Below are 11,896 nucleotides of genomic sequence, written 5' to 3'. Positions count from 1 at the left end.
CCCGCCCCTCCCAAAAAAAAAGAGTAGCCCTTGCTCACTGCAACTAGAGAAAAGCCTGCTCACAGCAACGAAGACCCAATGCAGCCAAAAAAAAAAAAAAAATAGGTGGGAGAGAAACTGACCAAGATTCAGAGAGCCTGATGTAAAGGGTTTGAGTTTATGAATGGTTATAATTTCAGGGCAATGATTTGTGACCCCAAATCATTCATGACACTAGAAACCATCCCCCTTCCCACCACTCTCAATTTAAAAGGTTCAAATGATAAATTTTCATAAAACAGTTGCTTACTGTTTATAAAAATGAAAGGCAATCAAATATATATCTATATATACTCTTTCCATCTACAAATACTGCAGTAATAAAATTTATCAAGATAAAAAAATAGGTGGTATAAAATAATGTAAAATGATAAACTGTCTGTTCTCAAAAAGCTTGAAAATTATTTGGGTGACAAACAAGCTAATTCTTCTATAGCATTTGAAAAATCTCGTAATGGTTTGGCCAAAACAAAACATAGAACCAAAACAGAATGATGTATGCTGCCTTGTTTAGACTGCTCAATAACCTACTTGCCTTTACATGTGTAGTTCCTTCAGCCCTGAATGTCTTACTGAAAAATGTCTGCTAAGCTTTGAAGTTTTCTCCACTGTGAACACTTTGTGTGTGCTTACCTTCTGGCAGGCTCTGTGCCGAGCACTTTTAATACATCATCTTATCAGATTTCTATGGCAAATTAGAAGGCAGGTTTTTCTTTTCAGTTGAGGAAACAAAATTTAGGAAGGTTAAGTGACATGTCCAATGTCACAGAGCTAATAAGTACGGGAACAGAAATTACCCAGTCAGTCTGATTTCTGACTTTGAATCAGGAAGGTCAAAGTTAGTGGAACAAAATTCAGTCCTAGAGCTGGAAACAGATGGGGAGTGTAGATCAACCTCCCAGGAGGGGTTTTCCCTCCCCGGTTTGGTTTTCCACCTGGCTGTGGATATAGTTTAGTAGAACTCTACCTGTGTATTTGTCTAATTAGACTATGAATGACAAGACTTTAAATTACTAATAATATGTTCCTAGCACCCATCTCAGCGCGTTGCACATAATAAATGCTTAATGAGTGTTTGTTAAAAAAATAAATGTGTATCTGCTTTCCACTCAGTCTATTGCTGACAAATCTCAGATTGTTGTAGAGTTAGGTCCACGCATGGGTAATCTTTCTTTTGTGAATTTTTTTCTGGGAGAGCAGAACTGGGGAAGAGAAAAAAAACAATCTGTGCTTTTGTATCCAATTGCCTTTGAGGAGCTGGGAAGAGAGCAATTCACACCTGATTATCTTACTCAGATAAATTAGCAGCACCTGAATTGCTGGGCAGTCAGGCGCTAGAGCTCTCTGCAGCCCCACTAGCCAGCTTCACCTCAGCTCAGGGGCCATGCTTCCTTCGCTGCCAGGCTTGGCTCTAGGCCTCCTGTTAATCCTGGCCTTGGGCCAGACATTCCAAGAACGTGTCTTTCTCCAGTCTCTGGGCTTAGGCAAAGAGCCTTCACCCAAGAAGTTCCAACCTGTGCCTTCCATCCTGAAGAGAATTTTCCAGGATCAAGAGGCAGCAGCAACCACTGGCGTCTCTCAAGACTTGTGCTACGTGAAGGAGCTGGGTGTCAGTGGGAACATACTCCGACTTCTCCCAGATCAAGGTGAGGACATTGGAGTCTTTCCTAGAGATGAATCTGGTGTGAAGAAAGGAATAAAGGGGAAGTAACAATTACCGAGGGGTTCATGGACGGCCACGTACTGGTAATTTACACATTTTATCTTACTTAATCCCAACCACTGTCCCGAGAGGAAGGCAGGTATTCTTATCAAGTTTTTAACAATAAGGAAATTGAGGCTCAGACAGTAGATAACCTGTAACCTATTCGAGATCATACAGCTAGTACGTGAACAAAGCCAGGATTCAAAATGGTTTTTTCTGAGTCAACAGCTTTGAGCTACAATTTAGGTGGAGGTGTGAGGGTGGAATTAGGGCTCAGTCTCCCACTCCTGAGCCCCAAATTTACTCATCCTGGTCCTCTGGGCTCAGTTTGCCCGGGACTTTTGCTTCCTGCTCCGTACCTTCCCATTACTTTTGATGGGTAGAAAAGGCTATTCTTGATTTGTAAATACAAGGCGATAATATATGCCATCGTCATACCCTTCAGTTAATTCAGTAATTTGCCAAACTGACCACCCACCAAAAATTATGCAGATCAACTGTTACAAGTTGATTCTCCAGCCTAGTTCCTGCCCCTCACGCCCCGACCCGATTCTTTCTTTTTAATGTCTTTTAAAAATTTATTTATTTATTTATTTACTTTTGGCTGCATTGGGTCTTCGTTGCTGTGCGCGGGCTTTCTCTAGTTATGGCGAGCGGGGGCTACTCTTCATTGTAGCGCACAGGCTTCTCATTGCGGTGGCTTCTCTTGTTGCAGAGCAGGGGCTCTAGGCGCATGGGCTTCAGAAGTTGCGGCTCGCGGGCTCTAGGGCACAGTCTCAGTAGTTGTGGCGCACGGGCTTAGTTGCTCGGTGTCATGTGGGGTCTTTCTGGACCAGGGCTCGAACCCGTGTCCCCTGCATTGGCAGGCGGATTTTCATCCACTGTGCCACCAGGGAAGTCCCCCCCACCCGATTCTTATTCAAAGTCAGAGATGGGTGTTGTAATCTGCATTTCTATATAGCCTCCCAGGTGGTTGAGGTGGGAGGAATTGAGAGCCCTGGCTGGTTAGTTTTACAGCAACTGGAAATAAGATTTGAGTCCAAGAAGCATTTATTGGATGCCTACTAAGTGCCAGCAACTGTGTAAGACCATGAGAGTACAGAGATGAATGATAAAGTCAGCTTTTTAAGAGTTTATAGAAGACACATCAACAAACAGATGACTTCCATACATTGTGCTAAGTGTCACATTAGATGCCTTGGGGGTGGGGCTTCAGGGACAATTCCTGGAGGAAGGTTAAGAGGTGAGGGGAGCTGGTGTGAAGGGTTTTCCAAGGAGAGAGTAGGAAATAGCTGAGGCTACTTCCTTCCCTTCACCATGGAAAAAAAACTTTTAATTTTTGTGATGATCAAAATTCTATCTAATGGTACAGGAAAAGGACACGATCTCATTATCACTCTTCCCTAATGCTCCCCCTAGAGAAAACCACCATTAATAGTTGATGTATATTCTTCCAGACTTTTCTTCTTTGCATATATATAATATAAACTTGTAATTTTTTTATAAATGGGATCATACTATACATTCCTCCAGTATTATGAACATTTTGTTCAAGTCAGAACATATAGTCAACTTATCCCTGTTTTAATGGTTATATGATATTCCATTGTATAGACATGCTACAATTTAAGTAACTGATGTCCTGTTGATGAACATAAACATATTATAATAGTGCAGCTTTATATCTATTTGCGTGTGTGTGCGTGCGCGCACTTTTTCTATTATTTCCCTGGATAAGTTCTTAGAAGGGGATTGTTGTGTCAAAGGGTAGGCACATTTATACTGTTTTGTTTTTTTTTTACATTTATACTTTTGATGTACAGCAAATATCCTTTAAAATTTATACTCCACGTTGAGTGTATGAGAATTCTCACTTACTTTGATGGTAGTCTCTTTAAAATAGAAACTTATTGAAGTAAAATGTACATTCAGAAAAGTGCATAAATTGTACAGAACAGCTCAGTGAAGTTTTGCAGAATAACTAGCACCCAGATCAAGAAACAGTACGTGACCAGCACCCTAGAGGATCCTTCATGCCCCCTTCTGTTAATCACTACTTCTCTACAAGGGTAACTGCTATCCTGACATCGAACATTACGTATTAGTTTTGCCTGTTTTTGAACTTCATGTAAGTGGAACTGTGGAATGTATCCATTTTCGTGTCTGTCTTCTTTCATTCAACATTACACTTGTGAGATTTATCCATGTTGTGTGTATTTGTAGTTCATTTTCATTGCTGTCTAGGATTTCATTCTGTTAGTATATGACAGTGTACTTATCCGTGCTGCACTGGGTGGCCATTAGGTAACAACACTCTTTTAGCTTTTAATTTTTGTGAATCTGGTAGCAAAACATGACCTCGTTGTTTTAATATGTTTCTTTAATAAGGTGGAACGATGCCCTTTCAAATGGATAATGAATCATTTATTTATTTGCTTATTTGTTTAAGACTTAGAATATAGTCTTTTATTTTCTTCCAGCTTTATTGAGATATAATTGACATACAGCACTGTATAAGTCTAAGGTGTACAGCACAATGATTTGATTTACGTATACCACAAAACAATTATCTCAATAAGTATAGTGAGGGAAGTCCCTGGTGGCCCAGTGGTTAGGACTTGGTGCTTTCACTGCCATGGCTTAAGTTCGATCCCTGATTGGGGAACTAAAATCCCAGAAGCCGCGCTGTGCAGCCAAAACAACAACAACAACAAATCCAATAAGTATAGTGAACATCCACTGTCTCAGATAGATACAAAGTCACAGAAACAGAAAAAAATTTCTTTCCTTGTGCTAGAAACTTAGAATTTACTTACTCTTTTATACACGACATACAGCAGTATTGACTATATTTATCATGTTTATTATCTTAAAATACGAATCATTCATTTTTATTTTTCAAATAATTGTATTATTATTTGAAAATTTATACATTAAATTTTCAAATTTATACATTAAATTTATACATTAAATAATGTATACATTATTTACACATGATGACCCTTTTCCTGTTGAGGATTCTTTTCCTTAATGATTTGTGAGTCTCTTAATCATTTGTAAAACTCTTTATATACATATTACAAGTATTCTTGGTTGTTCTTTCAGCTTTTAATTTTGTACATGATGTCTTTTGAATATAGAAGCTTTTTAATTTTCATGTTTTCAAATCTGTTCATCTTTTCCTCTCTGTCTTTTGGGGTTTTTTTCACGCCTAAGGAATGTGATTTAGTGATATGAGTAAAAAGTGAGACTAATACGTTAGAATTAAAGCTGTGAACAGGAGAGATCAACTGTTCACTGAGGTTGAGAAGGATAAGCCCTGTGAAAACATCCCTGCATTTGCTAGTTAGTCAACACTTAAAGATGTTTATTTCAGTGGACCAGTAAGGGTAAGAGAGTTGGACAATAACAAGAATATATGGTAAGCAGTAGAGACAGCAAACATAGACTAATCTTTTTAAGAAGATGGTCAATGAAAAGAAACGGAGAGATGATATAGTAGACTTGAACAGGAACCTGGGTCATTTTAAAGGCTTTTTAATTTTGTTGTTTTTTAAATGAGCTTGAAGAGGCATTGTGGTGGAATGGTTAGAATACCTGGGTTTCCACTGTAATTTCTCCACAAGCTGAATGAGCTTAGAAGATCTCTTAGGGTAGAGCCACCCTACCAAACAAGATGGTGGCATCAGGTCAAAGAAGTTATTTGTGGAGAGAAATTGAAGATGCAAAGCAAACAAACAAAAAAAGGGTAAATGTATCCTCTATTGGGCCTTTTCCTAGAGGAGTAGGTGATGTATGAAAATCTAAGCAGAGAAGTTAGCTTTGCAAACAGGCAGAGTTCAGCACAATTTCAAAAGCTACAGAGAAGGGGGTCCATGTGGAGAAATAGAAGAATCACATTGCATCTCAATTTCCAGTGAAGTGGGAGAAGTATTCAGAAGTATAAGACTAGAGGGCTTCCCTGGTGGCACAGTGGTTGAGAGTCCGCCTGTCACCAGGGAAGCCCTCTAGTCTTATACTTTTGAATACTTCTCCCACTTCACTGGAAATTGAGATGCAGGGGACACGGGTTCGTGCCCCCGTCCGGGAAGATCCCACATGCCGCAGAGAGGCTGGGCCCGTGAGCCATGGCTGCTGGGCCTGCGCGTCCGGAGCCTGTGCTCTGCAACGGGAGGGGCCACAACAGTGAGAGGCCCGTGTACCGCAAAAAAAAAAAAAAAAAAAAAAATTAGAATTTTAAAAGAAACCAATTAAATACTGAAATACATTTATAGAAATATTTAAAAAATGAATGTGTGTATAGTAATGCATATGATATTTTATTCATGCAACAAATAACAAGATCTAAAGAAGGGACTATACCATCAATTCAAAGTAGTTCGAGCATAAATGTTATTTTAAGCTATTTGCAACAACTTAATATATGAACATACCTATGATTTTTATTGGTAACAGTGTCATAGATGCTTACAATATTATTGGGATTTGTCGCCTATATTCATAATTTAAAGAAATGCTAAATGTCACTTAGAGTTTAGTGAAGATAAAGATGTGATTCTTTTTCCCATCCAAGATTATAGACCTTCTAAATTCTATTCAGGGTCCCTTGGGGACCTGCAATATGAAGATAAGAACCTCTGGCCATAAATGAGGAGTGAGAGAAACAAATCCTCCCAAATGGCTGAGTTTAAGTATAGCTGAGAATTTCCTGCCCTTGTTTTGTATATGTGGATATACATATAACATTTGACATTTACATCACACAGGTGGAGGTGACTCACATCTCTCTGTCCCCATCTAGGTTTCTTTCTTTACTCCGAGAGCCTTTTCCAAGCTTCCTCCCACCTACAGAAGCTCCTCTCCTTTAACCTGTCTGCGATTAAAGATGGGGAACAGTTAACAATGGCCCAGCTGGGCCTGGACTTGGGGCCCAACACTTACTATAACCTGGGGCCAGAACTGGAATTGGCTCTGTCCCTGGTTCAGGGGCCACACGGGCGGGGCCGGGCCACGCCAAAGACAGGTAAAATGTTTGCACTGCAGTCAGTACCATGGCCTCAAGGTGTCCTTCACTTCAATCTGTTGGATGTGGCTAAGAGGAATAGTTACCCCCGGAAGAATTTAGGCTTGTTCCTAGAGATACTGGTCAAAGGAGGCAGAGCCTCTGGGGTGAATTTTCAGCTTGAGGACACTTGCGCCAGACTGAGACGTTCTCTTCACGCTTCCCTGTTGGTGGTCACCCTCAACCCTGAGCAGTGCCACCCTCCTACCCGCAAAAGGAGAGCAGCCATCCCTGCCTCTAAGGCTTCTTGCAAGAACCTCTGCCATCGTCACCAGCTGTTCATCAACTTCCGGGACCTGGGTTGGCACAAGTGGATCATTGCCCCCAAGGGTTTCATGGCAAATTACTGCCACGGAGATTGTCCTTTCTCACTGACCACCTCCCTCAACAGCTCCAATTATGCTTTCATGCAAGCGCTGATGCACGCCATTGACCCAGCAGTTCCCCAGGCTGTCTGCATTCCCACCAAGCTGTCCCCCATCTCCATGCTCTATCAGGACAACGATGACAACGTCATTCTACGGCATTATGAAAACATGGTAGTTGATGAGTGCGGGTGTGGCTAGACTCTCAGTAATAGAACAGAAGGGGTGTTCTTGGGGTAAATGTTCTAATAAAACTATCTGGCTTATGACCTTTGGATTGAATTGTCAGTATATTTATGTTTACAGTTTGTCTTCTTGGAAAATCCATCCTGATTAATGATGTCCCGAGTTACACACACACACACACACACACACACACACACACACACACACAGCCTTAATGATCTTAGTTAATTTTCTGCATTACGCTCATGGGAGTATATTAGATTCTAGATAGAAGGAAACAGTCATTTATTGATCTTCTATTATAGGCAGGCATTATTCTACGTGCTCCTTATAAATATATTCCACTGGTCTTTGAGGTAAACATTATTATTTATGTTTCATAGATAAAGAAGGTGAGATTTAGAGCAGCTAAATATCCAATTCTTCTAAAGTCATCTACTTTGTGAATTCCCTGGTGGTCCAGTGGTTAGGACTCAGCACTTTCACCACCAAGGCCCGGGTTCAGTCCTTAGTTGGGGAACTAAGATCCCACAAGCAGCGCGGCACAACCCCAGAAAAATAAATAGAATAGAATAAAATTTAAAAAAATAAAATAAAATCAACTTTCTCTGCCAGACCTCATATGCTATGCTAACAGTGTTACTTAAAATATATATATATACATATATATATATATGTATGTATATATATATAGGGACTTCCCTGGTGGTAAGTCTCCGCACTCCCAATGCAGGGGGCCTGGGTTCGATCCCTGGTCAGGGAACTAGATCCAGCATGCTGCAACTAAAGATCCCGTGCACCCAAATAAATAAATAAATAAAATTAAAAAAATATATATATATAATAATGCAGAAAAATATATCAAAAGAGTACTTGAAATCTATATTGATATCTATATTTCCTTCTGGTCTTTTATGAATATTATATATCCTATAGCTAAGATCAGAGCATACATATAATTTTGTATCTTGTATTTACTTATAGAAATTTTTTTCAAATCACCAACATCTACATAGTTAATTTAATGACTGTATTATATACAATTATTTAGATACATATTTTACGTAAAAGAATGTTTATCATTGGACATTGTGTTATTTGCAATTTTCATGGTGGAATAGTGTTATGACTGTTCACAAATCATTCTCCACATTTTGTCCCCATCTCCATAGAAAAATTTCAGACGTGAAATTACAGGGTTAAAAGTATAAGTTGACTCTTCTATAATTAATAGAAGATATATATTAAATAAAATATATTGATCTTAAAACAAATATGCATATATTATGGGGTAAAATGCAAAATTCACATGGACTTCAAATGTAAAACTCTAGAGTTGGTAGGATACTTCGGGTTATATCAGGAAGTATGAAGTCACTTCTCTTGTTTGGAGAATTAAAGAGGAAAAGTCTGTGAATCACTGGTTTATTTAGTCGTTTCTTTTCTTTTTTTTTTTTAAGTTTTTACTTCCCTTCAATGATGATAATAGCTACTCGGCTTTTTAAAATTATTAATTAATTTATTTATTTTGGCTGCGTTGGGTTTTCGTTTCTGTGCGAGGACTTTCTCTAGTTGGGGCAAGTGGGGGCCACTCTTCATCGCGGTGCGCGGGCCTCTCGCTATCTCGGCCTCTCTTGTTGCGGAGCACAGGCTCCAGACGCGCAGGCTCAGTAGTTGTGGCTCACGGGCCTAGTTGCTCCGTGGCATGTGGGATCTTCCCAGACCAGGGCTTGAACCCTGTCCCCTGCATTAGCAGGCACAGATTCTCAACCACTGCGCCAACAGGGAAGCCCTAGTCGTTTCTTTAATTCCAATTGTCACTACCTTAAATCATCCTCACCATTCTCATCTGTATTATTGCTATCATTTTTAACCTGATCTTTTGTTTTCATTTAAAAATTTTAAAATGTAGATTATTATAATTTAACTATATTATGTATATATGCAAAAACGCCTGCATAACCCTCCCAGTCCCTTTTCCCATCCTCCTAATGAAACCACCATCCTGAGTTTGGTGTCCACCTTTCCCATTCATTTCTTTATAATTTTACTACATATATTTGGATCCATAGACATTATAAAGTGTTGCTTCACAAATATGTAAACTTTATAGAGACGATATTGCAGTGTATTTTTCTAACCCTTTTTTTTTTTTTTTTTTTTTTGCGGTACGTGGGCCTCTCACTGTCACGGCCTCTCCCGTTGCGGAGCACAGGCTCCGGACTCGCAGGTTCAGCGGCCATGGCTCACGGGCCCAGCCGCTCCGCGGCATGTGGGATCTTCCCGGACCGGGGCACGAACCCGCGTCCCTTGCATCGACCGGCGGACTCTCAACCACTGTGCCACCAGAGAAGCCCTCTAACCCTTTATTTCTCTTAATTTATTATTTCAGAAATTCTTATAGGTTGATACAGGTATGAATATAACTGATTTTTTCCATAGCTGGATAGTAATCCATTACATGCATATTACACAACTGGTTTACCCATTATGCTGTTATTGGACACTAAGGACATTCACACAGACTGTTAACAATCATTTGTGTAGAGTGAATACAAAATCTCTTGGCAATCTATTTGTCTAGGACTTCGGTGTAGGGCAGCCGTGAATATACACAATTTGTAAGGACAACGGAGAAGAAGCTACAGAGATTGTAACAACGAGATTGTAACAACTCTAAATGCACCTCTTGAACACAAACAAAAGTGATCTTTATTTATTTTAAAAAAAACTTTATTGGAATATAATTGCTTTACAATGGTGTGTTAGTTTCTGCTTTATAACAAAGTGAATCAGTTATACATATACACATGTTCCCATTTCTCTTCCCTCCTGCATCTCCCTCCCTCCCACCCTCCCTATCCCACCCCTCTAGCTGGTCACAAACCACCTAGCTGATCTCCCTGTGCTACGCGGAGGCTTCCCACTAGCTATCCACTTTACGTTTGGTAGTGTATGTATGTCCATGCCACTCTCTCACCTCGTCACATCCTCCCCCTCCCCCTCCCCATATCCTCAAGTCCATGCTCTAGTAGGTCTGTGTCTTTATTCCCGTCTTATCCCTAGGTTCTTCATGACCTTTTTTTTTTTCTTCTTAGATTCCATATATATGTGTTAGCATACGGTATTTGTTTTCCTCTTTCTGACTTACTTCACTCTGTATGACAGACTCTAGGTCCATCCACCTCACCACAAATAACCAAAAATGGACAGAAGACATAAATAGACATTTCTCCAAAGAAGATATACAGATTGCCAACAAACACATGAAAGAATGCTCAACATCATTAATCATTAGAGAAATGCAAATCAAAACTACAATGAGATATCATCTCACACCGGTCAGAATGGCCATCATCAAAAAATCTAGAAACAATAAGTGCTGGAGAGGGTGTGGAGAAAAGGGAATCCTCTGCACTGTTGGTGGGAATGTAAATTGATACAGTCATTGTGGAGAACACTATGGAGTTCCCTTAAAAAACTGCAAATAGAACTACCATACGACCCAGCAATCCCACTACTGGGCATATACCCTGAGAAAAGCATAATTCAAAAAGAGTCATGTACCAAAATGTTCATTGCAGCTCTATTTACAATAGCCAGGACATGGAAGCAACCTAAGTGTCTATCAACAGATGAATGCATAAAGAAGATGTGGCACATATATACAATGGAATATTACTCAGCCATAAAAAGTGATCTTTAAAACGCACTCAGCATGCTTCCCTGGTGGCGCAGTGGTTGGGAGTCTGCCTGCCGATGCAGGGGACATGGGTTCATGCCCCGGTCTGGGAAGATCCCACATGCCGCGGAGCGGCTGGGCCCGTGAGCTATGGCTGCTGAGCCTGTGCGTCTGGAGCCTGTGGTCCACAACAGGAGAGGCCACAAGAGTGAGAGGCCCGTGTACTGCAAAAAAATAAATAAATAAAAAATAAAAAAAATAAATGCACTCAGGGACTTCCCTGGCACTCCAGTGGTTAAGACTCGGTGCTCCCCCTGCAGGGGGCATGGGTTCGATCCCTAGTCAAGGAATTAAGATCCTGCATAAGCGCAGCGCTGCCCCCCAAAAAAACGCACTCAGCTTGTCAAGCGTGTCATTGGAATGAGAAACACTGTTCTGATGGTATCAGTGAGAAGATGACTTTGGACAAACCATCATTCAGAATGAGTTAGTAGAACAACCGAGACAAAGCCAACAGTAGGAACCAACATGGTTACAAAGCACTTTCAAATTATATTTGTTTAAGAGCTAAGAAATTGATGGAACAGAAGAAAGATCAATCGATGGTTGTTTTGCTTTGCCACTGCGGTCCAGCCGTATCCTCTGTTTTGAGGGGCCAGGATTTTTGGATGCACCCTCAGACTTGAACAAGGACGTCTGATTAGCATAAGCAAAAGTCATAAAAATTTCACATGTGAACCTGTTATCAGTGTGTGAGTGTACGATAAGATGCCAAGGGAAGAGGGCCAGCCAGCGTACTGGGTTTCCTTAAAAGTAAAAGGGCACAAGTAGTCATCCGAATGTGTATTAGGAAATCA

At 40.3% G+C, this 11,896-nt stretch overlaps 1 protein-coding gene across 1 annotated transcript; it reads left to right on the top strand.

Annotated features, from left to right (window-relative positions):
* The first annotated feature begins 1,423 nt into the window (after positions 1-1,423).
* On the top strand, positions 1,424-7,372 carry GDF3 (growth differentiation factor 3). The gene is made up of 2 exons (XM_060165488.1): positions 1,424-1,685; positions 6,546-7,372. The coding sequence occupies exons 1-2, from the start codon at positions 1,424-1,426 to the stop codon at positions 7,370-7,372; spliced, it is 1,089 nt and encodes a 362-aa protein (XP_060021471.1).
* Positions 7,373-11,896: the final 4,524 nt, after the last annotated feature.

The sequence above is a fragment of the Lagenorhynchus albirostris genome, chromosome 11, assembly GCF_949774975.1.
Source record: "Lagenorhynchus albirostris chromosome 11, mLagAlb1.1, whole genome shotgun sequence".
Classification (NCBI taxonomy): domain Eukaryota; kingdom Metazoa; phylum Chordata; class Mammalia; order Artiodactyla; family Delphinidae; genus Lagenorhynchus; species Lagenorhynchus albirostris.
The sequence above is the reverse complement of the archived record's forward strand: the minus strand, read 5'-3'. Positions and strand labels throughout refer to the sequence as shown.